This window comes from Scyliorhinus canicula, chromosome 1 (assembly GCF_902713615.1).
Source record: "Scyliorhinus canicula chromosome 1, sScyCan1.1, whole genome shotgun sequence".
NCBI classification, from domain to species: domain Eukaryota; kingdom Metazoa; phylum Chordata; class Chondrichthyes; order Carcharhiniformes; family Scyliorhinidae; genus Scyliorhinus; species Scyliorhinus canicula.
In genome coordinates, this window is record NC_052146.1 from 244818312 (window position 1) to 244841069 (window position 22758).

Genomic DNA, 22758 nt, shown 5'->3' on the forward strand with positions numbered 1-22758 from the left:
AAAGATGTGCAGGGCAGGTGGATTAGCCACGCTAAATTGCCCCTTAATTGGAAAAGAATAAATAAATAAAGCAGTGATTTTGTTTTCACTGACTCTGTCTGAACTGGCTCTCTAGCTTCCAGGCAGTGGTCTCTGAAATGGGGGTTCCAGGCAGGAGTCTCTCTTATGGAGGCCTCCAGGCAGGGCTCTCCGTAATGGGGGTTCCAAGCAGAGGTTTCTCTTATGGCGGCATCCAGGCAGGGGTCTCTCTAATGGGAGCTTCCAAACATGGTGTTTACCACATGGGGGGGGGGGGGGGCGCCTCAAGGCAGGATTTTCTCGTATGGGGGGGTTTCTGATGGAGTCTCTGTAATGGGGAGATGTCTGGTGCGAGTCTCTCTTATGGGGGGGTCTCTGGCAGGGGTGTGATGGGGGGCTTTGGTGGGGGTGGGGTGGGCATTGTGGTGGGGACGGTGGCCCTATATTGGATTTTAGGGGAAACTCCCATAAAGAGTCATCCCCTTGTCCCACTGTGAGGTCCACTGCATCAGGTCCATGCTGGGAAATACCTGCACCAATTCTTTATATTAAAATAAATTTAGAGTACCCAATTCATTTTTTCCAATCAAGGGGCAATTTAGCGTAGCCAATCCATCTACCCTGCACATCTTTGGGTTGTGGGGGCGAAAGAATGTGCAAACTTCACACGGACAATGAGCCAGAGTCGGGATCGAACCTGAGACCTCGCCGCCGTGAGGCAGCAGTGCTAACCACTGTGCCACCTCAATCTGCACCAATTCTCACCCACCTGGATTCCTGCCCAGAGGATTGGAGATTCATGCGGACTTTGAGAATCCGGTGCCCAGCCTCTTAAAAAATGAAAATCGCTTATTGTCACAAGTGGGCTTCAAATGAAGTTACTGTGAAAAGCCCCTAGTCGCCACATTCCAGCGCCTGTTTGGGGAGGCTGGTACGGGAATTGAACCATGCTGCTAGCCTGCCTTGGTCTGCTTTAAAAGCCAGCTCTTTAGCCCTGTGCTAAACCAGCCCCTGGTTAACAGGATATAAATGGGTCAAATTGATCCATTTGCATCCTCCCACCAATCCCATTTTTTGGCTGACACTAGATTCTCCACCACATCAGGAACTCTGCTACTGATGGCAAACGGCAGAGAATCCAGTTCCTGGTGTCCATTGATGGATACCAGTATTGATTCCCGCTGGCCTCACACTGCATGAGCAGGGTCGAAGAATCCTGGGAGCTGGAAGACTCTGGATTGAAACGGGCTGAGGATATTTAAATGCTTATTAAATATGCTAATGTGGTTCACATTGAGTGGGGGAATGAATTAGATTACATCTGGTGCCGCCAGCCAGGAGTATTGCACTCCGTCCAACGTCCAGTGTAAATCCCGCTGTTCTCTGGGGATAGTGGGATATGCGTCAGACACAACATGGGCGGAGTATCTTCTCCAGTGTATATTTTAGAGCCCCCTTCATTTCTGCAAGAATTCAAAGCCTGACTAACTGCAATGCTTCAGCATTTGTGCAACACACAAACTGTTCCCATAGAATCCATAGAATGGATTTCATGCTTTTATGGTTTTATTTTTAGTAGAGGATCAACAAAATAAAATGTGCAGTTTGACTAAATGGGCCACATTCCTGCTGGTGTATTGTTCCTATCGATAGAATGCACTGTGGTCTTGGTCATATGTGCTCGAATAGCAAGACAGAGCATAAAATTATTTTAAAATGTGTGCCTAAGATCCATTTATCTGTTATATTTCTGGAGCAGCACATTCCCATATTAGTACCTCCACCTTTTAATAATTTATATGTTCAATTCTGTCCACTGTCTCAGAGGATGCTGCGAACGCATTACGTTAATCATCAACTTCTGCTTTAACTGACTAATTTAGGCTTGAGATTTCAATTTTTCAATAATTTAAGGATCGAAAGAAGGTAGAGGAAAGTGGCAAGTCCTACTGAGCTGCATTTGCTTTAACTGTACTCGCTCGGCTTCAGATTCTTTTCTGCCAGCGATTATATTGGAGTAAATTGTGCCTTTCTTGTTTCAATGCTGAACATCGGTTTTTCTCCTTCCGACATCTGAGTTCGGAACTCCAAATGTTTTTTTCGGGGGTTTATTGGAGGATTAGTTGGTGGTGCTGTGCAACACATTTCATATGCAGAATAAACTGCTGCAATCCTTCCTACAGCAGCCGCTGACAAACATTGGTCATTGGATGACACGTGACTGATGAAGCTGCTTTGTGTCTTCCCCTCGCCCATCTGTGTGCGGGGCACTGATAGGCCAGGCTGATGCGGAGGCAATTTATCATTTTGATCTCCCACTGAGTCAGGGAGCTCTCCTGTCAGAAGTATTGATTTCAGAGGATGGACTAAATTTTCAAGGATTTCCATTAAGAATTAAAGAAAGCTTTATGCGCGCAGCGGTCACTTGGTAGCCAGACAGGACAGAGCAGCATGGAAATGAAATGGCACTGTGAAACCTTTCAGGTAGCTCTTTCCATCACAGTCATTGCAGAGCACAACCTTGCCACTGCAATGTGCACGCTACTCAGCTGCACATTTGAGCATTGCAGAGATTAACATGGCATGTTTGTCTAAAGGTTATGCATGGAGGTGAATCTGACCTACATTAATCTTTTAGACAGTGGCAACCATGTTCTGATGACAGATACAGTGCCAATACCTCGAGTGGTTAAGGGACTGAATGTCAGAAATTTAGACAAAGTCGTTTCTTGGTTGTCGGAAGAAGTGCTGTGCACATGCATGAGAAGCCTGCAGCTTGTATTAACCCACCTATTGCCGTAATGAATTTATTAATCCTCTTAATTTTGTGGTGTTTAGTTGTGCAAGGGGCAGCATCTTCATCCCCATCAATAAAGCACATAAAAGCTTAACAGGGGGTAAAGAAATGTACTGGTTGAAGGGAAGTGGCAGCCTGTAGTCTGTATAGAGTTACTTGCAAGCGTGTCTTTGACATATGCAGGCTCACCATTATATTACCAGCATTATTGTGTGATAGTAACTGGCATGTTGTGCATGTATCTTTTTATCGACAGGATTATGCTTGTGAAACAAAAATGTAACGGTGAATGCTGATAACATTTCATTGCTAGGGATTTTTGGGATGTTCTTTCGGTTAACTATAAGCGTCTAGTTTATATTTTGCTTTCCCCGAATTGGACTTGATGCATGAAAAACAAAGTAGTAATCATGCACGCATTTAAACTGTAATTACTGCAGTGTGTTGAATATGTACTGCAGTGTGACGTTTTGATCGACTGATAATGCCAATCTTAGGATCTGACTATAGTAATCATGAGTGGCAACTTTGAATTTTGAATGTCAGGTGACAAGCTGGATTATTTATCTATTGGGGGTTTTTGTATCAACAAAGACAGTAAGCAGGCTTTGTTCTGGACTCAGAAGCATGTGACCAGCTATTGCAAAATAATCAATAATAATAATTGAGTGTTAATTGACAAATAAAATGGTTACATTTGAGCTTCATAATTTTCCATGAGTATAAATTCTATAGGTGTTTTTTTTAATATTTTTGACATGGGTAGCTATCTTCTTTGGTGCTTTATGAATACAGCCAGACAGTGAATAGATGTATATTATTTGGGTTTCATAAGTTGATTTCAGGCTCAATACAAACTCATACTAAAGGGGTCTGAAAATATTGCAAGATGGTTTTCTTTCTGCTCTGGGAATTGATGCTGTGTCGTTATTCTTCTTAATGTGCTTTCTGGTTGCCAGGGCAACTGCTCTTTTACTGCGGCCAGGCATTTCTAAAAGGACCCAAGCGAGACTGTTCAACTTGATAATTTAAAGGCAATGTCTGGGTTTCTGAGAATGAAGACATTTCACTGCTGCAATGGGCTTTGATGTTCATCTAAGTTAGAATGTGGAAAAACTCATGAAGTGATATCTCAGGTGGTCACTGCTGATTTGATGTGACCCGTGGGTCAAATTTAATCAAACCTGTTGTGGTGGGAATCATGGAAGCCGGGTCCATATATTAGGGGAGAGATTAACGGGCCAGTCTCTCAAGAGCAGGAAAACCTCCTGTGATTAAGTAAGAGGTGGGGAGGGGAGATGCAAGAAACCTGTCTGCTCATGGTGGGATGTCAATTAGGCACATTAGTGAACCAAGTGGCACCTATTATCCCTAAGTCTATTAGAATTTTGTGGTAGATCAAGGAATGCATGGCAGACACACAACTTTCCCATGCCTCTCAAAGCTCACCCAGCAAACCCTGTTAAGTTTTCTAGTCACCTACTTTGGAGGGTCCCTCGTTATCAGGCCCTCAGTGTCCAAAGGAGGGACCCAACATTAGAAATGGGGAAAACCACTGAAAGCCACCTACTTTCCCTTACTCTGCCCCCCCCCCTCGACCCACTTTCCACAACACCCCTCCCCATGATCCCAATAGGTGTCTCACTCACCAAGTCCAGGCATTCAACAGTGATCCCTGGCGAAGTCCCTGTAATATTACCAGGAACAACCACCCAGTGGTATGCAGGCAATGGAGAGCTGCCGGCCTCTTTTTTAGTCAGCACGTCTCAGGGGGTGTTGGAGGATGGGGAAGGGTATAGAATTGGGTTGCCGTGAGGATGCTAAAGCACAGGGAAGATTCAACACTGGCCAGGTAAATGTCCGAAATAAGTAGTTTGGTTGGTCTAGCCCGCAGAAGCAACACGAGTTTCCCACAGGTCCTTCAACTGGTGGATGGGACATTTGTCACTAACATTAAATCCAGCCTAAAGATCTGGGGCTGGATTCTCCCCTACCCGGCGTGACGGAGGGTCCCGGCATAGGGGAGTGGCGCCAACCACTCAGGGGTCGGGCCTCCCCAAAGGGGGGAATTCTCCCCACCTTTGGGGGCCAGCCCCGCGCCGGAGCGGTTGGCACCAGAAGACTGGCGCAAAAAACCGGCGCCCCCGGCAGCGGGGCTGGCCGAAAGGCTTTCGCTGGTCGGCGCTTGCGCCAGCAGTGACGTCAGCGGCCAGATGCCGCTGACGTCACCACCAGCGCATGCGCGATGTGGGTTTCTCTTCCGCTTCCGCCATGGCGGAGGCTACCCCCCAGGGTTCGATCGCCGTCCCCCCCAGGACCCTGGGGCCCGCTCGCGCCGCTGATCCCGCCGTTACAGAGGTGCTTCAAACCGCGGCGGCGGGAGAGGCCTCCCAGCGGCGTGACTTCGGACCAACCGGGCTGGAGAATCACCGCAGGGGCCTCGCTGATCGGGGTGGCGAGATTCCCGCCACTTCCACTTCCCGGGTGGCGGAGAATCTCTGCCACGGCGGGGGCGGGATTTTAGGCGGCCCCAGGCGATTCTCCGACCCTGCTGGGGGTCGGAGAATTTCGCCCCTGATCTGTAATAACTAAGGTATGACTGTCGGGATTGAAACAGACCACAGATTTATTTCTTTATCTTGTGATACAAAATCCTGGGTCAAAATCCTGGAACTACCTTCCTAACAGCACCAGGGGCGTACCTACACCACCTGGACTGCAGCTGTTCACGAATGTGGCTCACCCCCACCTTCTCAAGGGAAATTCTCAAGAGATAGGTAATAAATGTTGGCTGTGCCAACAACATTCACAAGAAAGAATAACAGAAGATATAGAGTACTGATTTTGCCCTAGAATTAAAGAGAAAGTATATTTTAACTGTAGCTGATGGAGTTAAATTAACACCTGCAGTTTCTGACACAGATGGCATTTGTTTCTCCCTCGTGCCAGCTTCCATAAAGCTTTGTCCTGAGGTGAAAGAGGCAGTTCAGTTGGAAGGGTAGTAAATTAGACTCATATGCCCTTTGCATTATGTTATTTCACTTTTAGCTCTAAGCTTTTCCATTACAGCTATAATACTAGCATCTACCCGGCATTGAAGAAAATTGTCCAGGTCTGTCCTGTCCACAAAAGCAGAGCAAAGCCAACCCGGCCAATTACAGCCCCTACTGTTTACTCTTGATCGTCAGTGAGGTGATAAAAGGTGTTGTCCATAGTGCCATTAAGAAACAGTTACTCATCAAAAACCTTTAATGTTAACACAAGTGGACAAGAGAACAGTAGTCAAGCTCAACTGCCGTGGCACCACCTAATTAATTCTTAACAATGTGATTTAGGGAGTGGCAATCTGGTGATGTGCTGACCTCTATGCAAGTGTTGTAGCATGGAGTGACATGAAGCTAGGATTCTCTGTTTCAGAGACAAAGTCCGCCATCTTCCCAAAAGGGAACAAAGTTCCCTAGTGATCTTGTTTCACCGCGTGTTTCCTGGCACTCGCAACACTCCTCCCCATTCAACGCTACTCGTGTTGAAAAAGGGGCCTGAATGGGGAATGCGGGCCAAGGTTGCACATAGCCCCGTTTTTTATAACGCGGAGCTCTGCTCGCCAGAATTCCCTGTTGTAGCGAGAGATCGGGGCACCGATCTCCAAGGTCCACAAAAAAAACCCCCGACCTCCCCCCAGCCTGAACGCAACATGAGAGGGTCCCTCAGCCCCTCTTCCTCAGTGTAATGAATGGCCAGCATTCGAGCTTCACCGATTGGCCTCTGCTCTTCTGCTGCAGACTCCTCTTGTCCAGGGTCTTCCCTGAGTTGGCCCTGCTCCCCCAGTTTTCATGCATCCACAACGGCAGCTGTGCCCAGGTCGATGGCAAGCTCAGTTGGCTGTACTCCAAAATTCATTCTCTGCAGGAGGGCAGAAAAGAGAAGAAATATCAGCAAGATGAGGGTTCTTTTGCCTATGCAAAGCCATCAGGTTACATAGACACCCTGAGTTGTACTGCTGCGCCACCCTCAACACCTCCCCCATGACACCCCTTCCCCACCCTCACCCAACCCCTCGATATGTTGCCGTCCGCTCTGCATCCCTGTCCCCATCAGTGAGTGGCACCAAGACTGTGATGTGGGGAGCCTCTATCCTCATCCCCCCCCCATCCCAGTCAACAGGAGTACCTGTGGCTGCCACAACCCGTGTCAGATATAGGCTCGGCGGCCCCTGTTCAGTCTCTCCAGTGGGGTCTACTGTGGGTTTATTCACTTGGTGGGCCGTGTATTATCCCACCAACAGGATGGCACCTGTGGTGGAAAAGGTCACTGTGTGTCACCAATCGCCTCCATGCTTAAAGGTTTGTGTGTGGGCAGATCTTGCAGATGGGGGTAAAGCAGAGAGTGTGCGTCTGCTGGAGGCGTAGCTGCCGTCTGATGTGGGTCCAAGGTGTAACACACAAGTTGTGACAACCTGACCGGGGAGAGGAGGGATGGGAGCAGAGGCATGGAGTACAAGCAAGGCTTGGAGACAGCTTGTCATCCTGAGGGATGGGCTAGCTGATAGAGTCACTGGTGAGGCCTCTGCCCTGAGAGGGCAGTGTATCAGGGAGGGTGCCAAAGGCCACGGTGCATGTCTCCTTTGTTTGGGGTGAGCTCTGCTATTCCCATGCTTCCCCTTCAGTGGGGCTGCACATCTGGTGAGTGCACTGAGAAGTGCCAACACCTGGTGTGCCACTGATTGAACTTGGCCACACCCATCCCATTGGTGGGTCAGCTGTAGTCTGACGGTTTCCAGAGAGATGATCTGGGTGGGCTCCCAGTTGACTAGAGGCTCTGTGAACATTTACAGAACAGCCAAGGTAGCACCAAAGGGGCGTGTTTAAAACACATACTGGAACAATGGCCACCTTGATCCCGAGACCACAGACATAGCACCAAGTCGTTCCTTGCTACTCCCTCCAGCTCAGGCAGGTGTCCCCTAGCAAGCAATGTTGGAGTTTTTATGAGTTTTCTTACCTCCCATTCCCCCTCAACAGCCATAGCACCCAGGCCTTGCTTGTAAATATGCACCAATTCGTGCCCGCGGGACATCTACCTGAGTTTATAAAAATCAATGCAAATGACGGTTTTGCATGCACCCGTCAACGCAGGGTACAAACTTTGATTTCAGTGAGGGATTAGAGCATGATGTCCGAATTGGCGGCAGGCGCAAAACAAATTGTTTCAATTGTGCAAGATTCTCCACCCAATTGTGATTCTCGCTTCCTGTGTCGCGCAGCAGAGAATCCAGCCCAATATGTCATAACACATGGGGCCGGATTCTCTGATTTTGAGGCTATGTTCGGAGGAAGTGTCTAGTTTTACGATGAAAAAAATGGACAAGCACCGACCCACCGACTGGTGAGGGGCTAGCAGCCGTGCCACGTAAAACACATTATCTCCATGAAATAAATGGCTGGAGAATTGCCGGGTCCGTGGTCACGCATGCGCATGGCGACAACCTGCAACGGTCGTGCCGTACAACATGGCGCCGGCCACGCGCGGACCCGACCTGCCAGTTAGTGACCCCCTGCACACCCCCTCGCCATCCCGGGCCAACCCCACCTGTCCCCTCAGCCCTCTCCGAATTCCCCTCAGCCAGTGGCATGGCTCACCCCTGGCTGTGGCGGCGCTGGATACAATCCGCAGCCGCCACGCCAGTTTCGCGAAAACTGAGAGCACACGTGTCCAGCGCCATCAGGAACTCGACCCATTGGTGGCGGAGCATCCGAAAACTCCTCGATGGCGCCATTTTGGAGGGGGCGAAGCATCCGAAAACAGGCTCCCTGATTTGGAGGGGACGGAGCATCCATAAACAGGGATTTTCCGCCCGATCACCGATTACGATATCGCCGTCGGGCTATGGAGAATCCTGCCCAGGGTTCCCCATGGAATGAGGTCATCATTTCCACTGTTTCCTCAGTGAGAGGCACTGAAGAACAGTGAAGTATTCTCCAATGTGGCTTTAACCTGTTATACATGCTTTCTGTAGTCAACTTGATATCCATTCTGCTACTTGCCCTCTGATCCTACATGTTTTGACTTTAGTCTTGAGTCCACCATGTGGTACCTCACTGAAATTAAGAGGGGAGAATCAAGTGGATATGTTATACACGAAAGGTACACATCGAGATGGACGTTACCATTAGCTAACCACTTGTTTGCCATTGCCATCAGTCTTATGCAATTAAATCAGACAGCAGCTGAATTCCTGCTATTCCAATGTGTTTTGAAAAGGCCAATCAGGCACTGCATGAAGGTACAAGTTGCCAGTCTGGTCATTGATTGTTGGATGACTTGGAGAAAACTAAATGGGATATTAACGTAAAACAGTATTAATCAAATCAAGCCAGCAATATTCTTTGGTTTTAAATCCACAATGTTTTGAGCTTTGTTTGCAATCATATCCAATCTGGTATTGACACAAATGCCAAACTGAGGGGGAAGTACAGAATATGGCAACAGAGACTGGAAGGCACAGTACTGATGGTTAACAAGGGGCCAGTTAATAAAGGAGAGAGGTCCAGCTTTGTATCTTTCTTATGTTGTAAAACATATTTATTTGATTCAGGGGTCGAATGCTCACCTCTTAATTTCAATAACTGCACAGCAGGCTCATGATTAAGGTCAGAACATGTAGAATCAAGTGAAAATTAGCAGAATGGATAGCAAGCTGCTACAAAACAGAAAACATAGCTGTGAGTTTTATTTCATGTATTCTTTCACAGAATGTTGATGTAGCTGGCAAGGCCATTCATTGTCCATCCCTAATTCCCCTTCAGACAGTGGTTGTGAGCTACCTTCTTGAACCAATGCAGTTCATGTGGTGTAGAGATACTGACAGTGCTGTTTGGAAGGGAGTTCCAGGACTTTTACCCTGTGACAGTGAAGGAACGGTGATATATTTCCAAGCCAGGATGGTGTGTGGCTTGTCAGGAAACTTGCAGGTGCTAGTGTTCCCATGCACCTGTTGCCCTTGTCTTTCTTGGTGGTAGATGATGCAGGCTTTAAAGGAGCTGTTGAAGGAGTGAGTTATTGCTGGCATCTTATAGATAGCACACACTGTGGCCACTGTGTGTTAGTGCCGGAGGGAGTCAATGTTAAACGTTGTGCCTGGGGTCAGAATCAAGCAGACGACTTGACACCTGAATGGTGTCAAGCTTGTGTGTTGCTGGAACTGCATTCATCTTGACAAATGCAGAGTATTCCATCACTCCTGACTTGTGGCTTGGTGGACAGGCTTTGTGGAGTCAAAGTGCATTCGAATTCCCAGCGTCTGACCTGTCCTTATGGTCATCGTATGTATATGGTTAATCCAGTTCAGTTTCAGTGGTTAGTGGCAACCCCCGAGATGTTGATACTGGGGGAATTCAGTGACGGTAATGCCATTGAGTGTCAAGGGGAGATGGTTAGATTCTCCCAACCTTTTGGGGATGATCATTGGGCGCGATTCTCCGCTGCCCACGACGGGTCGGAGAATAGCGGGAGGGCCTTCCCAACATTTTTCCCGCCCTCCCGCTATTCTCCCCCCCCACGGCCGCCCCACGACACGAATCGCTGCTTGCCGTTTTTTACGGCGAACAGCGATTCTCCCCAGGCCGATGGGCCGAGTTCCCAGGCCTTTACGGCCGTTTTCACGAACACAATCACACCTGCTCTCACCGTTCGTGAAAACGGCCGCAAAGTGCCGTCCCGGACAACCATGGCACCGATTGGCACAGCCGCACCACGGCCGTGCCAAGGGTGGCATGGGCCTACGATCGGTGGGCACCGATCGCGGGCAGCGGGTCTGATACCCGCGCACTATTTGTTCCTCCGCCGCCCCGCAGGATCAGTCCGCGGGGCGGCTGAGGGGCATGGCGGCCCGCGAATGCGCGGGTTTTGATGCATCTGCGTGATGACGTCATCCGCGCATGCGCGGATTGGAGCCGTCCAACCCGCGCATGTGCGGCTGAGGTCATCGTGCGCGTCAGCCGCCGTGATGCTTGGCACGCGGGCTTAGCGACCGCCGCTAAGCCCACGATGCCGTGCTTCACGGGGCCGCGCTGCTAGCCCCGCCCAGGGGGGAGAATCGGGTCCCGGGAGGGGGCGCGGAGGCTGCCGTGAAACACGGCCAGTTTCACGGCAGCCTTTACGACTCGCCGCATTTGCGGAGAATCGCGCCCTTCGTTTGTCACTTGTGCGGCATGGATGTTATATTCCATTTGTCAGCCCAAGCCTAGATATTTTCCAGGTCTTGCTGCACATGGACATGGACTGCTTCAGTATTTGAGGAGTCTCAAATGGTGCTGAACATTGTTCAATGATCCGCTAACATCCCCACTTCTGACCTTATGTTGGAGGGAATCTCATTGATAAAGCAGCTGAAGATGGTTTAGGGCTCCACCCTGAACATCTCCTGCCGCAACATCCCGGGACTGAGTTGATTGACCTCCAACAGCCGGAACTTTTGTGCTAGGTGTTACTTTCACCAATGGTCAGTTTTTTTCTCCTGATTCCCATTGACTCCTAGTTTCCGAGACTCCCAGGGCACCTTGATGCCATACTTGGTCAAATGCCATCTTGGTGTCAAGATGGTGTCACCTCAGCTCTTGAGTTTAGCTCTTTTGTTCATATTTGGACTGTTATAAACCCACAAGAGATCTACGGGTGGGAGCAATCACCATCCCTGAAATCTTGTCAAATACGAGCTCCCTCACTAAGGATGGCGGGGAGCCGAGGTTGATCATGGTTGAGTGCTATATAAAGTCAGCCAAGGATGAACCCAGAGACAGATCTGCTGATATCTGATGTATATTGTAAATGCTTTAAGTTACAATAAACCTAAATTGCTTTTTACTAAACTCGGTTTGGATACCTTGTGGTTTACAAAATGAATCAAGGCTGTAATGAGGTCAGGAGCTGAGTGGACCTGGTGGAACCCAAACTGAATGTCAGTGAACACGTTATTTATGAATAAGTGTCACTTGATAGTACTGTTGACAACACCTTCTATCAATTCACTGATAATTGAGAGTAGACTGATGGGTGGTAATTGGCTGGGCTGCATGTGTCATGCTTTTTGTGGACAGGATATACCTGGGCAATTTTCCATCTTGCAGAGTAGATGCCAGTGTTTTAGCTGTCCTGATGTAACTTGGCTAGTTGTGGGGCATAAGTCTTCAACACTATTGCTGGGATGTTTTTGGGGCCCATAGCCATTTCAATATCCAGCGCCTTCAGCCATTTCTTGATGTCGTGTGGAGTGAATCTAATTCACTGAAGACTGACATCTGTGGTGCTGGACCTAAGGAGAAGGCTGAGATGGATCATCCAGCACTTTTGGATGAAGATGGTTGCAAATACCACAGTCTTCTCATCTGTACTGATGTGCTGGGCTTCCCCATCATTGAAGGTGGGGATACTTGTGGAGCCACTTCCTCCAGTTAGTTGTTTGTACGCCATCATTTACAGCTTGATGTGTAGAGCTCAGATCTGACCTGTTGGTTGTGGGATCACTGATTGTGGATTAACAGTAGTTTCCCAGGCTCAGAAAAGGTGGTAAATGTCATTCCACAAGCAACAGTCCATGAGGAAGAAAACATTATAGAATACTATTGATAGAGCTAGATGGGTGGAGACTCTTGCAAAACATAAAAGCTGACATGGACCATTTGAAGTGTTGGCCTGTTTCTGTGCTGCACAATTTCTGTAATTCACTGTAACTAGGAGTTTCTAGGTGTATCCCTGCATATTGTTAACTGAGCATCAGATAAGGTCCTGATGGGAGGAAGCACATTATCGGAATTACACACCAAATATCTCTTGTATTCTTTGATTATTCTTTGACAAAATCTTTGAGGGCTGGAGGGGAGTGGGGGGCAGTTGGTGAAGGGGGAGCTGCTGGTTATTACTGTACCAATAATAGTGATAATTTGGGCTTCTGCTTTAACCATATACTTAACTGTAGCATTTTCTTTGAGGTCCTGGAGTGGTAAATATGTGTCATCAGCCATGGTTGTACCATATTGTTTATTCCTGCTTTCCTTCGCCAAATAATTGTATTATGTCAGAATGAAAACATCATGCAGATTTCGGAATTGCAACTTTTGTGGGCTATGTGTACTCTTTTCACATTGATGCAAAAATAACCCTTCCTGTTTAAGTATGCCACACAGGTGTTTGGTCGCTACTCAAATTACAGTAATTACAGTCAGTGGTATCCTGTATCTGAAAGCTGACTTATGTTAAAAGATTAGAGATATAGGGTGCGATTCTCCGGCTGATTGAGTGCAATGCGGCCAGAGAATGCTGGGAGAGTCTTGCAGAGAGCCTCACGACAATCTTCGCGCCTCCCGGGATTCTCCGAAGTCCTGTGAGACTCGGAGTCGGACCCAGCCCCAAATGGGTGAGACCGAATGACGCTCATGGAAGTAGGTCGGAAATGTACTTACAACCAACCTGTACGTGATCCAATGCCCTCCCTCGATTCTTCATCGTCTCCAGGGAGACTGCAGCCGGGAGCCAGTCAGTGCTGGCCCGCACAAACGTGGACCAGGCGGAACGGCATCCGGGGGGGTTTCCCGGCTACCAGGGATCCCAGGGTGGTGAGGATAAGTGCAGGATAGCTTCCTGTCCCTTCCCCTGGAATGCGGCACCTTGGCACTGCCTAGCCTGCACCTTGACACTGCCATGTGGGACCTGGTCAAAAGTCTTACTAAAGTCCATGTAGACTACATCAATCGCATTATTCACGTCGCGACACCTAATTACCTCCTCGAAAGATTCAATCAAAACCAGATCTCCCTTTGACAAACCATGCTGATTATCCTTGATTATTCTGTGCCTCTCCAAGTGGAGAATCATTTTCTCCCTCATAATTTCCTACTACTGACCTATAATTTCCTGGTTTGTCCCTACTTCCCTTCTTGAATGATGGCACCATATTAGCTGACCTCTAGTTATCTGGCACCTCTCGTGTGGGCAGAAAATGTTGAACATTTTTGTCAGAGCCAGTGAAATCTCCTCCCCTTGCCGGACGGCACGGTGATGCAGTGGTTACCACTGCTGTCTCCTGGCACAAAGAACCCGGGGTTCTATTCCAACCCCGGGTCACTGTCCGTGTGGAGTTTGCACATTTTCCCCATGCTTGCATGGGTCTCTCCCTCACAACCCAAAGATGTGCAGTGTAGGTGGATTGGGCACACTAAATTGCCCCTTAATTGGAAAGAATTTGGAAAAAATAAATTTCCTCCCTTGCCTCCCACAGCAACCTGGGTTACAGGCATTTATCTATTTTTGGGACCATTAAATCAGTTAATTCCTCCTCCCTCTCAATGTTAAGTCATTCATGTTAATCAAAATGTGCCTCCCTGATTTCAATACCGACATCATCCTTCTCCGGATTGAACACAGATGCAAAGTACTCATTTAAAACTTTGCCTTTATCTTCCGGCTCCATTCACAAATTTCCACAGTGGTTCCTAACAGGCCCTACTCGTACCCTGGTCAAACTCTTGGCCTTAATTTTCTTTTAAAACACCTTGAGATTTCCCTTTATGTTACCCGCTAATGGTTTTTCATGACCCCTCTTTGCTCTCCCAATTTCTTTCTTAAGCAATCCCTGCACTTTCCATACTCCTCTAGGGCTTCCGCTGTTTTTAACCCTCGGTATCTGCCCTTTTTTTACTTATCCAGTCCTGAATATCCCTTGACATCGAGAATTTTCCGGACTTATTGCTCCCACCCTTCACTCTCATGGGAACATATTGGCTCTGTATATTCTTGATTTCCTTTTTGAATGAATCCCACTGCTCTGATGTAGATTTTCCGTCAAGTTACTGCTCCAGTTAACTTTGAACAGATCCTATCTTATTTTATTAAAATTGTCCATCCCCAGTTCAGAACCTTTCCAGAACTACCCTACATTCTACTGAGTTGTGGTCACTGTTTCCAAAATGCTCCTCCACTGAAACTTCAACCACATGCCTGGCTTCATTCCCTCAAAATAGATCCACGACCACCCACACCCTTTTCGGGTTGTTGCCATATAAAGCTCTCTTGGATCATTCTGCCTCCTGTAAGCCTTTCACACTTTGACTATCCTAGTTAATATTGGGCAGGTTGAAATCCCCTATTATTACCTGAATTCTCTTACAATTCTCAGAGATTTATATCTGCCCTTCTGTTTCTCCCTGACTGTTTGGGGGCCTATTGCACACTGTGGGCACAATTCTCCCAAACGATTTCCAAGTTAATCAGTGGTGGATTTTCAGGGAGCTTCCCGCCGCCTCTGCCAGCGAGTTCCCCACCGCTATTCAGTGGCACTTCGTCACTTTTTTGGGCCCTGGGGAGTTTCTCACCGGTTTAACCCACACTTAGAATTTTTTTTTAGCTCTGGGGAGCTGAACTCAGAGATTGGGCTGCCATTTTGAAAGGGTGCCTTGCCCTGATTTCTAAGTGAGCCTATGGGATCCAGCGCAATTTGGGAAACTGTATCCAAAACAGGCTTTGTGGTAGGATGCAGATGGTTGAAGGTTCTTTTTGTGATTGGAAGCCTGTGTCCAGTGATGTTCCACAGGGATCAGTGCTGGGTCCCCTGTTATTTGGAGTATACATTAATAATCTGGATATGAATGTAGGAGGAATGATAAGTAAGTTTGCAGTTGACACAAAAAGTGGTGGTGTGGTTAAATAGTGAGGAGCAAAGCCTTAGATTACAGGATGATATGGGCGGGCTGGTTAGATAGACAGAAGAAGGTGAGCAGCACGGAAGCATTGTGGTTAGCACAGTTGCTTCACAGCTCCAGGGTCCCAGGTTCGATTCCTGGCTTGGGTCACTGTGCGGAGTCTGCACGTTCTCCCCGTGTGTGCGTGGGTTTCCTCCGGGTGCTCCGGTTTCCTCCCAAAGATGTGCAGGTTAGGTGGATCGGCCATGCTAAAATTGCCCTTTGTGTCGAAAATTGCCCTTAGTGTTGGGTGGGGTTACTGGGTTATGGGGATAAGGTGGGGGTGTGGGTTTGGGTAGGGTGCTCTTTCCAAGAGCCAGTGCAGACTCGATGGGCCAAATGGCCTCCTTCTGCACTGTAAATTCTATGTAAATTCTATGTAAGAGTGACAAATGGAATTTAACCATGAAAAGTGTGAGGTAATGCATTTTGGGAGAACGAAGAAGGCAATGGAATATACAATAAAGGTCAGACCCTAGGGAGTACAGAGGATCAAAGGGACCTTGCTGTACATGTCCACAGATCTCGAAGACAACAGGACAGGTGGATAAATTGGTTGAAAAGGCTTCTGGGATTCTTGCCTTTATTAACCGAGGCATTAAATATAAGAGTGGGTATGTTATGTTGGAGCTATATAAAATGCTGGTTAGGAGTACATTGGGCAGTGATTGCACTAGAGAGGGTGCAGAGGAGATTTACCAGGCTGTTGCCTGGGCTAGATCATATCAGTTATCAAGAGAGGCTGGATAGGCTGGGGCTGTTTTCCCTGGAGCACAGAAGGCTCACAGAGGACCTGATTGAGGTATGTAAAATTATGAGGGATATAGATATGGTAGATAGGAAGGTACTTTTCCCCTTAGTGGTGGGGTCAATAACCAGTGAGCATAGATTTATGGTAAGGTGCAGGAAGTTTAGAGGAGATGTGAGGAAAAATCTTTTCACCCAGAGGGTGGTTGGAATCTGGAATTCACTGCCTGAAAGTGTGCTAGAGCCGGGAACCCTCACAATGTTTAAGACGTATTTAGATGAGCACCTTTTGAATGCCATTTCATACAAGGCTACGGACCAAGTGCTGGATAATGGGATTAGAATAGTTAGGTGCTTAATTACCGGCACAGACATAATGGGCTGAAGGACCTCTTTCCGTGCTGTAAAATACAATGATTCTACACCTCTATGTATTGGGCGGCATGGTAGCATGGTGTTAGCACTGTTGCTTCGCAGCACCAGGGTCCCAGGTTCGATTTCTGGCTTGGGTCACTGTCTGTGTGGAGTCTGCACGTTCTCTTCGTGTCTGCATGGTTTTTCTCCGGGCGCTCTGGTTTCCTCCCACAAGTCCTGAAAGACGTGCTTGTTCGGTGAATTGGACATTCTGAATCTCCCTTCGTGTACCCGAACAGGCACCAGAGTGTGGCGACGAGGGGCTTTTCATCGTATCTTCACTGCAGTGTTAATGTAAGCCTACTTGTGACAATAATAAAGATTCTTATTATCATTACAAAAACAAAGCCTGTGTAAAGTACTAAATTGGTGCTTTAATTGTCATGAGCATTTTTCCACATGGCTTTCACTTGCTCAGTCATTTTCAATGCCTTGTTAATGGTTCAAAGGATCGCTTCACCAATATTTTCTCTGATAATAATAATCTTTATTAGCCAGGATTGGAAAGGACTTCCAACTCTGGAAAAACACCATCAAAAAACAAGGAGTTGGGAATTGCAACTCCGAAGGGGTTCTCCTGCTCACCAAACATGCAAATGCCTGAATGCTCAGGCATGACAGCATTCTGGTCAATCTTTGTTGAACCATTTTGATGGATGCAATCTTCAGTTAAACCAATCATTCCCAACTCCACAGTGGGAATTCTGGTGGCAAAGGAAGAAAAGTTGCATAGAACACTGTCAAGATGGCTCCCCAACATAGTACAGCCTCTGGATGAGTTTCTCAATGGCAGCTGCCACTGGAATTAGCAACTCACTCCAGAGAGGTGGCAGGCAACCATTAAGGCCTCAATATTGCATAATCTGACTGTGCTGGGAATTGTTCCAGTTACAGGACCCTCCACGATATCAGGAGCCTGGCGACACGTCCAAGCAGCTTCTCAGCGGGAGGTTGAAGAGCCATTGGGGGCTGGTTGAAATTGTGCTAAGAGGTCACTGCAAGGCTCAAAGAGAATCAATTACAGCTGCAGATATTCTTGTAGAGAGGTTGTAAGGCCCCCACACCCTCCACGATCATTTTCTTCTTCAACAGAGCTTTTAAATTTAGAGTAGCCAATTATTTCTATTTCCCCAGTTAAGGGGCAATTTAGCGTGGCCAATCCATCTAACCTGCACATCTTTTGGGTTGTGGGGGTGAAACCCACGCAGACACGGGGAGAATGTGCAAACTCCACACGGACAGTGACCCATGGCCGGGGTTCGAACCCGGGTCCTCAGCGCCGCAGTCCCAGTGCTAATCACTGCGCCACCGTGCTGCCCAACTCCAACAGAGCTGAGCTGTCTTGGTGGTGCTGCCAGATGGACATTCCTGTGATTCCTCCCACCTCCCTGTTCCATCTGCCATCCTTAGCTGATGGTGAATGGGGAGGCAGCTTGCTAATTGGCCGCCTCGCAGAACATCTCCCCTGATTGCGTGTTGATGACCCAATCAAGATCGGAACCTAGAAATGGTCCCAACACTTGAAACAGTTATTTGATCCAATTAACAATGCTCATTTTTTTTTTACATTTTCTACCTGCATATACTCTCAGCAAGATATGTATTTGAATTCTTCAGTTTCTTTCTTCCTCCACAGCCTTCAGTTTCTTCTCATTGACTATATGTTCCCATTCCTTTTTTTTTCTCCAAATAGTACAATTTCTTCCAGTTCTACTTCTCTGCCCATTAACATATTCTGGAACCAACCAGAGTTAGAGCTGGTAATGTCGAATCACAGAATTGTTGAAGTACGTAAAGTAACAAAAAAATTAAAGTAACAAGACAAAATAAATTAATTACTTCCGAGATATAAGAATGATCATAACATGATAGAATTTCAAATTTAGTTTGAAGGTGAGACATTTGGGTCTGAAATATGTGTCTTCAATTTAAATAAAGGCAATTATAAGGATAAGAAGACAGATTTGGCTAAAGTTGACTGGAAAAATATGTTAAAAGATAAGGTGGTAGATAAGCAGTGGCAAACATTTACAGAGATACTTCATAACCCTCTCAATGAAAATATATTGTATGGAGAAAGAAAGACTCAATGACGAGGATGCATAATCTGTAACTAGGGAAGTTAAAGGGTGCTATAAAGTTGAAAGTAAAGATGTACTCTACTTGAAAGATTAATGGTAGACCAAAATATTATTTTTTTTTTATTTAGACTACCCAATTCATTTTTTCCAATTAAGGGGGCAATTTAGCGTGGCCAATCCACCTACCCTGAACATCTTTGGGTTGTGGGGACGAAACCCACGCAAACACGGGGAAAATGTGCAAAATCCACACGGACAGTGACCCAGAGCCGGGATTGAACCTGGGACCTCGGTGCCGTGAGGCTGCAGGGCTAACTCACTGCGCCACTGTGCTGCCCTTGGTAGACCAAAGGATGAGGAGAATTTTAGAAACCAGTAAAAGATGACTGAGAAAAAGCAGGACATATTAGAGTATGGGAGAAGACTATTAGGGAATTTTAAAATGGACTGTAAATGCTTCAACAAGTTTATAAGAAGGAAAAGAGTAGTGGCAGTGAGAGATGGTCCCTTGGAGGGTAAACTGGGGAATTAATAACGGGAAACAAGAAACTGGCAGAAACTTTGAACAGGTAGTTTGTATCCATCTTCACAGTAGGAGACACAAAAAGCATCCCCAGAATAGCAAAGAAGAAATCAAGAGAGAAAAGAACTTATAGCAATCACAATCAATATAGAGGAAAAGTATGAGCGACGTAAACTAAACTCTGACAAGCCCCCTGGAACTGATGGTCTGCATCCTTGATTTTTAAAAGAAGTGGCTGCAGAGAAAGTGGTTGCATTCAATGCAATCTTCTGAAACTCCCTCGATTCTGCAAAGATCCCAGCAGATTGGAAAATCACAAATGTAACAAGTCTATTCAAGATGGGAGGGAGACAGAGCAGTAAAATGTAGATTAGTTAGGCCAACATCTGCAATTGTTGGGAAAATGCTAAAAGAGCTGGTAGGAGAACATTTAGGAGAACATTTAGGAAATAATAATGCAATCAGGCAGAGCCAACATGGTTTTGTGAAAGAGAAATAGTATTTGACAAATATATTAGATTTCTTTGAGGATGTAACAAATAGGGTGGATAAAGGGGCATCGCAGTTACAGTGTTTTTGAATTTCCAACAGACATTCAGTGAGGTACCATATAAAATGTTACTGCAGGGGAGAAAAGCTCATATTATTTTGGATGCAGTGGCACAGTGGTGTTGTCACCAGACTAGTAATCAAAAGACCGAGGGTAATGTCTGGGGATCCGGGTTTGAATCCCACCACGACAGATGGCAAAGAATGAATTCAATGAAAATCTATAAATAAAAGTCTAATGATGACCATGAAACGACCGTCGTTAGTTGTAAAAACACATCTGGCTGTCCTTACCGGGTCTGACCTACTTCAGACCCGCAGCAATGTGGTTCACTCTTTAAAAAATGGCCTTGTAAACCACTCAGTTCAAGGGATGGGCAATAAAGAATTTTAAAAATGATAGCGTGGATAGAGGAGTGGCTAACCAACAGGAAACAAGAGAGTTGGGATGAATGGGTTATTTTCAGGTTGGCAGTTTGGGACACGTGTGCTGGGGCCTCAAATATTTACGATCTATATGAAAGAACTGAATGTGGTGTGGCCAAATTTGTTGATAGATGGGTAAGAAAGCCAATTGTGAGGAGGATACAGTGAGTCTGCAAAAGGTTGGTTAAGTGAGTGGACAAAGATTTGGCAGATGGAAGTAAGGGGATTTTATTGAAACATGTAAGATTCTGAAGGGAGTTGACAGGGTAAATACAGAAAGGATTTTTCCTCTTATGGCAGTATTTAGAACTGGGGACACAGTTTAAAAATAAGGGGATTCCCATTTAAGATGGAGTGGAGGAGGAATGTCTTCTCTCAGAGGGTTGTTCTTCTTTGAGCTTCTCTTCTCCAATGAGCAGCAGAGAGGGGTCACTGAATATATTAATTGAATCATAGAATCACTACAGTGCAGAAGGAGGCCATTCGGCCCACCGAGTCTGCACCGACTCTCTAAAATGGTGCCCTACCTAGGGTTAGGGCCCCACCGTATCTCCTTCACCCAATAACCCCACCTAACCTTTTGGGCACTAAGGGGCAAATGATCATGGCAAATCCACCTAACCAGCAGATCTTTGGACTGTGGGAGGAAACCAGAGCACCCGGAGGAAACCCACGCAGACTTGGGGAGAAAGTGCATATTCCACACAGACAGTCACCCGAGGCCGGAATAGATCCTGGGTCCCTGGAGCTGTGAGGCAGCAGTGATAACCACTGTGCCACCGTGCTGCCCACATATTCAAAGCTTAGTTAGGTTTTAGATTGGCAAGGGAATCAAGGATTTTTTTTTAAATTTTAGAGTACCCAATTCATTTTTTCCAATTAAGGGGCAATTTAGCGTGGCCAATCCACCTAGCCTGCACATTTTTGGGTTGTGGGGGCGAAACTCATGCAAACATGGAATCTAGGATTATGAGGTACAGGCAGGAAAGTGAGTTAAGGATACAGAGAGATCAGCCATGATTTTATTGAATGATGAAGCAGGCACGATGAGCCAAATGACCTACTCCTGCTCCTATTTCTTATAATCTTCTGCTAATTGATTAATTTAATTGCATTGGCTGAGAGGTTGCCCCATTGCTATGATACACTATTTCATACACTATTTTGAACTTTGTATTTTAGAACATAGAACATACAGTGCAGAAGGAGGCCATCGCCCCATCGAGTTTGCACCGACACACTTAAGCCCTCACTTCCACCCTATCCCCGTAACCCAATAACCTCTCCTAATCTTTTTGGTCACTGAGGGCAATTTATCATGGCCAATCCACCTAACCTGCACGACTTTGGACTGTGGGAGGAAACCGGAGCACCCGGAGGAAACCCACGCAGACACGGGGAGAACATGCAGACTCTGCACAGACAGTGACCCAGCGGGGAATCAAACCTGGGACCCTGGCGCTGTGAAGCCACAGTGCTATCCACTTGTGCTACCACACTGCCCAATGAGTTTCTATAGTGTAATTGTTATGATGTTCATCTCAGATATGAAAGTGAATCAGATGTAGGTTAACATCGCCATATCTCCCTGAAATGTTTCACAGTTCTCCCCGCATTTTGCCAAACCTCCAATCTTTGTGTTGAGAAATGTTTAAGGTTTTGCTGTCTATACCCAAGGTCAAATTAGTTATGTATAAACCCAGTACTCGTCCCTAGGGATACACCTTCTTCCACTCCGAGGAAAAGCCAATTCTCCTAATTTGTTGTTCTCCAACTTTCCACCTGCCTTGCCACATTTTCATATTGCACCATATACTTGAATCTATTGAACAAACCTTTTGAGACCACTTATGAAGTACCTTCTGCTGAATGGAATATCAGTGGGTCAATTTAAATTTGACTGAAGGTGAAGATTTAAAAAAACTATGATGCTTTGTATTGTGTAGAGTAGACTCATTAAAAGGGGTCGATTCCTTTCAGGAGGAATAAAGGTGTGAAACATAGTTGCGGTTCAAAAGGTGCCTTTGCACTACAGGAGCTCATGCTTACATAGCACGGTTAAAGTAGAGAAAATGTCCAACAGAGTTTCAAAGGAGCATAATCAGCCAGAGATTAGCACTGTGCTAAAGAAGGAGATATCAGGATGATTGACAAAAACCATGGTTAAAGAGGTAGGTTTTTAAGGAGTGCAAGATTTAAGGAGGAGCCAGTTTCAGGCAACATGAGTGGGGGATGCACAAGAGGTCAGAGGTAAAGGAACACAGAGTTCCGAAGGGTTGGAGGCTCGTAGAGTGCAGATATGATGCTGCCAGGACGGCCTGGACTGGAGGGCATGTCTTATGAAAAAAGGTTGAGGGAGCTGGGGCTTTTCTCACTGGAGCGAAGAAGGAAGAGAGGTGACTTGATAGAGGTGTACAAGGTGATGAGAGGCATGGACAGAGTGGATAGCCAGAGACTTTTCCCCAGGGCGTA

General features: G+C 46.7%; 1 protein-coding gene across 50 annotated transcripts in view; it reads left to right on the forward strand.

The window, feature by feature from the left end:
* Positions 1-22758, forward strand: part of nrxn1a (neurexin 1a) — a 2342145-nt gene that overhangs the window by 2248442 nt on the left and 70945 nt on the right. The window contains exon 1 of one of the 50 annotated variants that reach the window (XM_038810564.1): positions 2325-2502. The exons of the other annotated variants lie outside the window; for them this stretch is intronic. Coding sequence (XP_038666492.1) covers positions 2470-2502 — 33 coding nt within the window. The 5' untranslated portion in view covers positions 2325-2469. Of the gene's footprint in view, positions 1-2324; positions 2503-22758 lie in introns of those variants that run through there. 50 annotated transcript variants of the gene reach the window in all.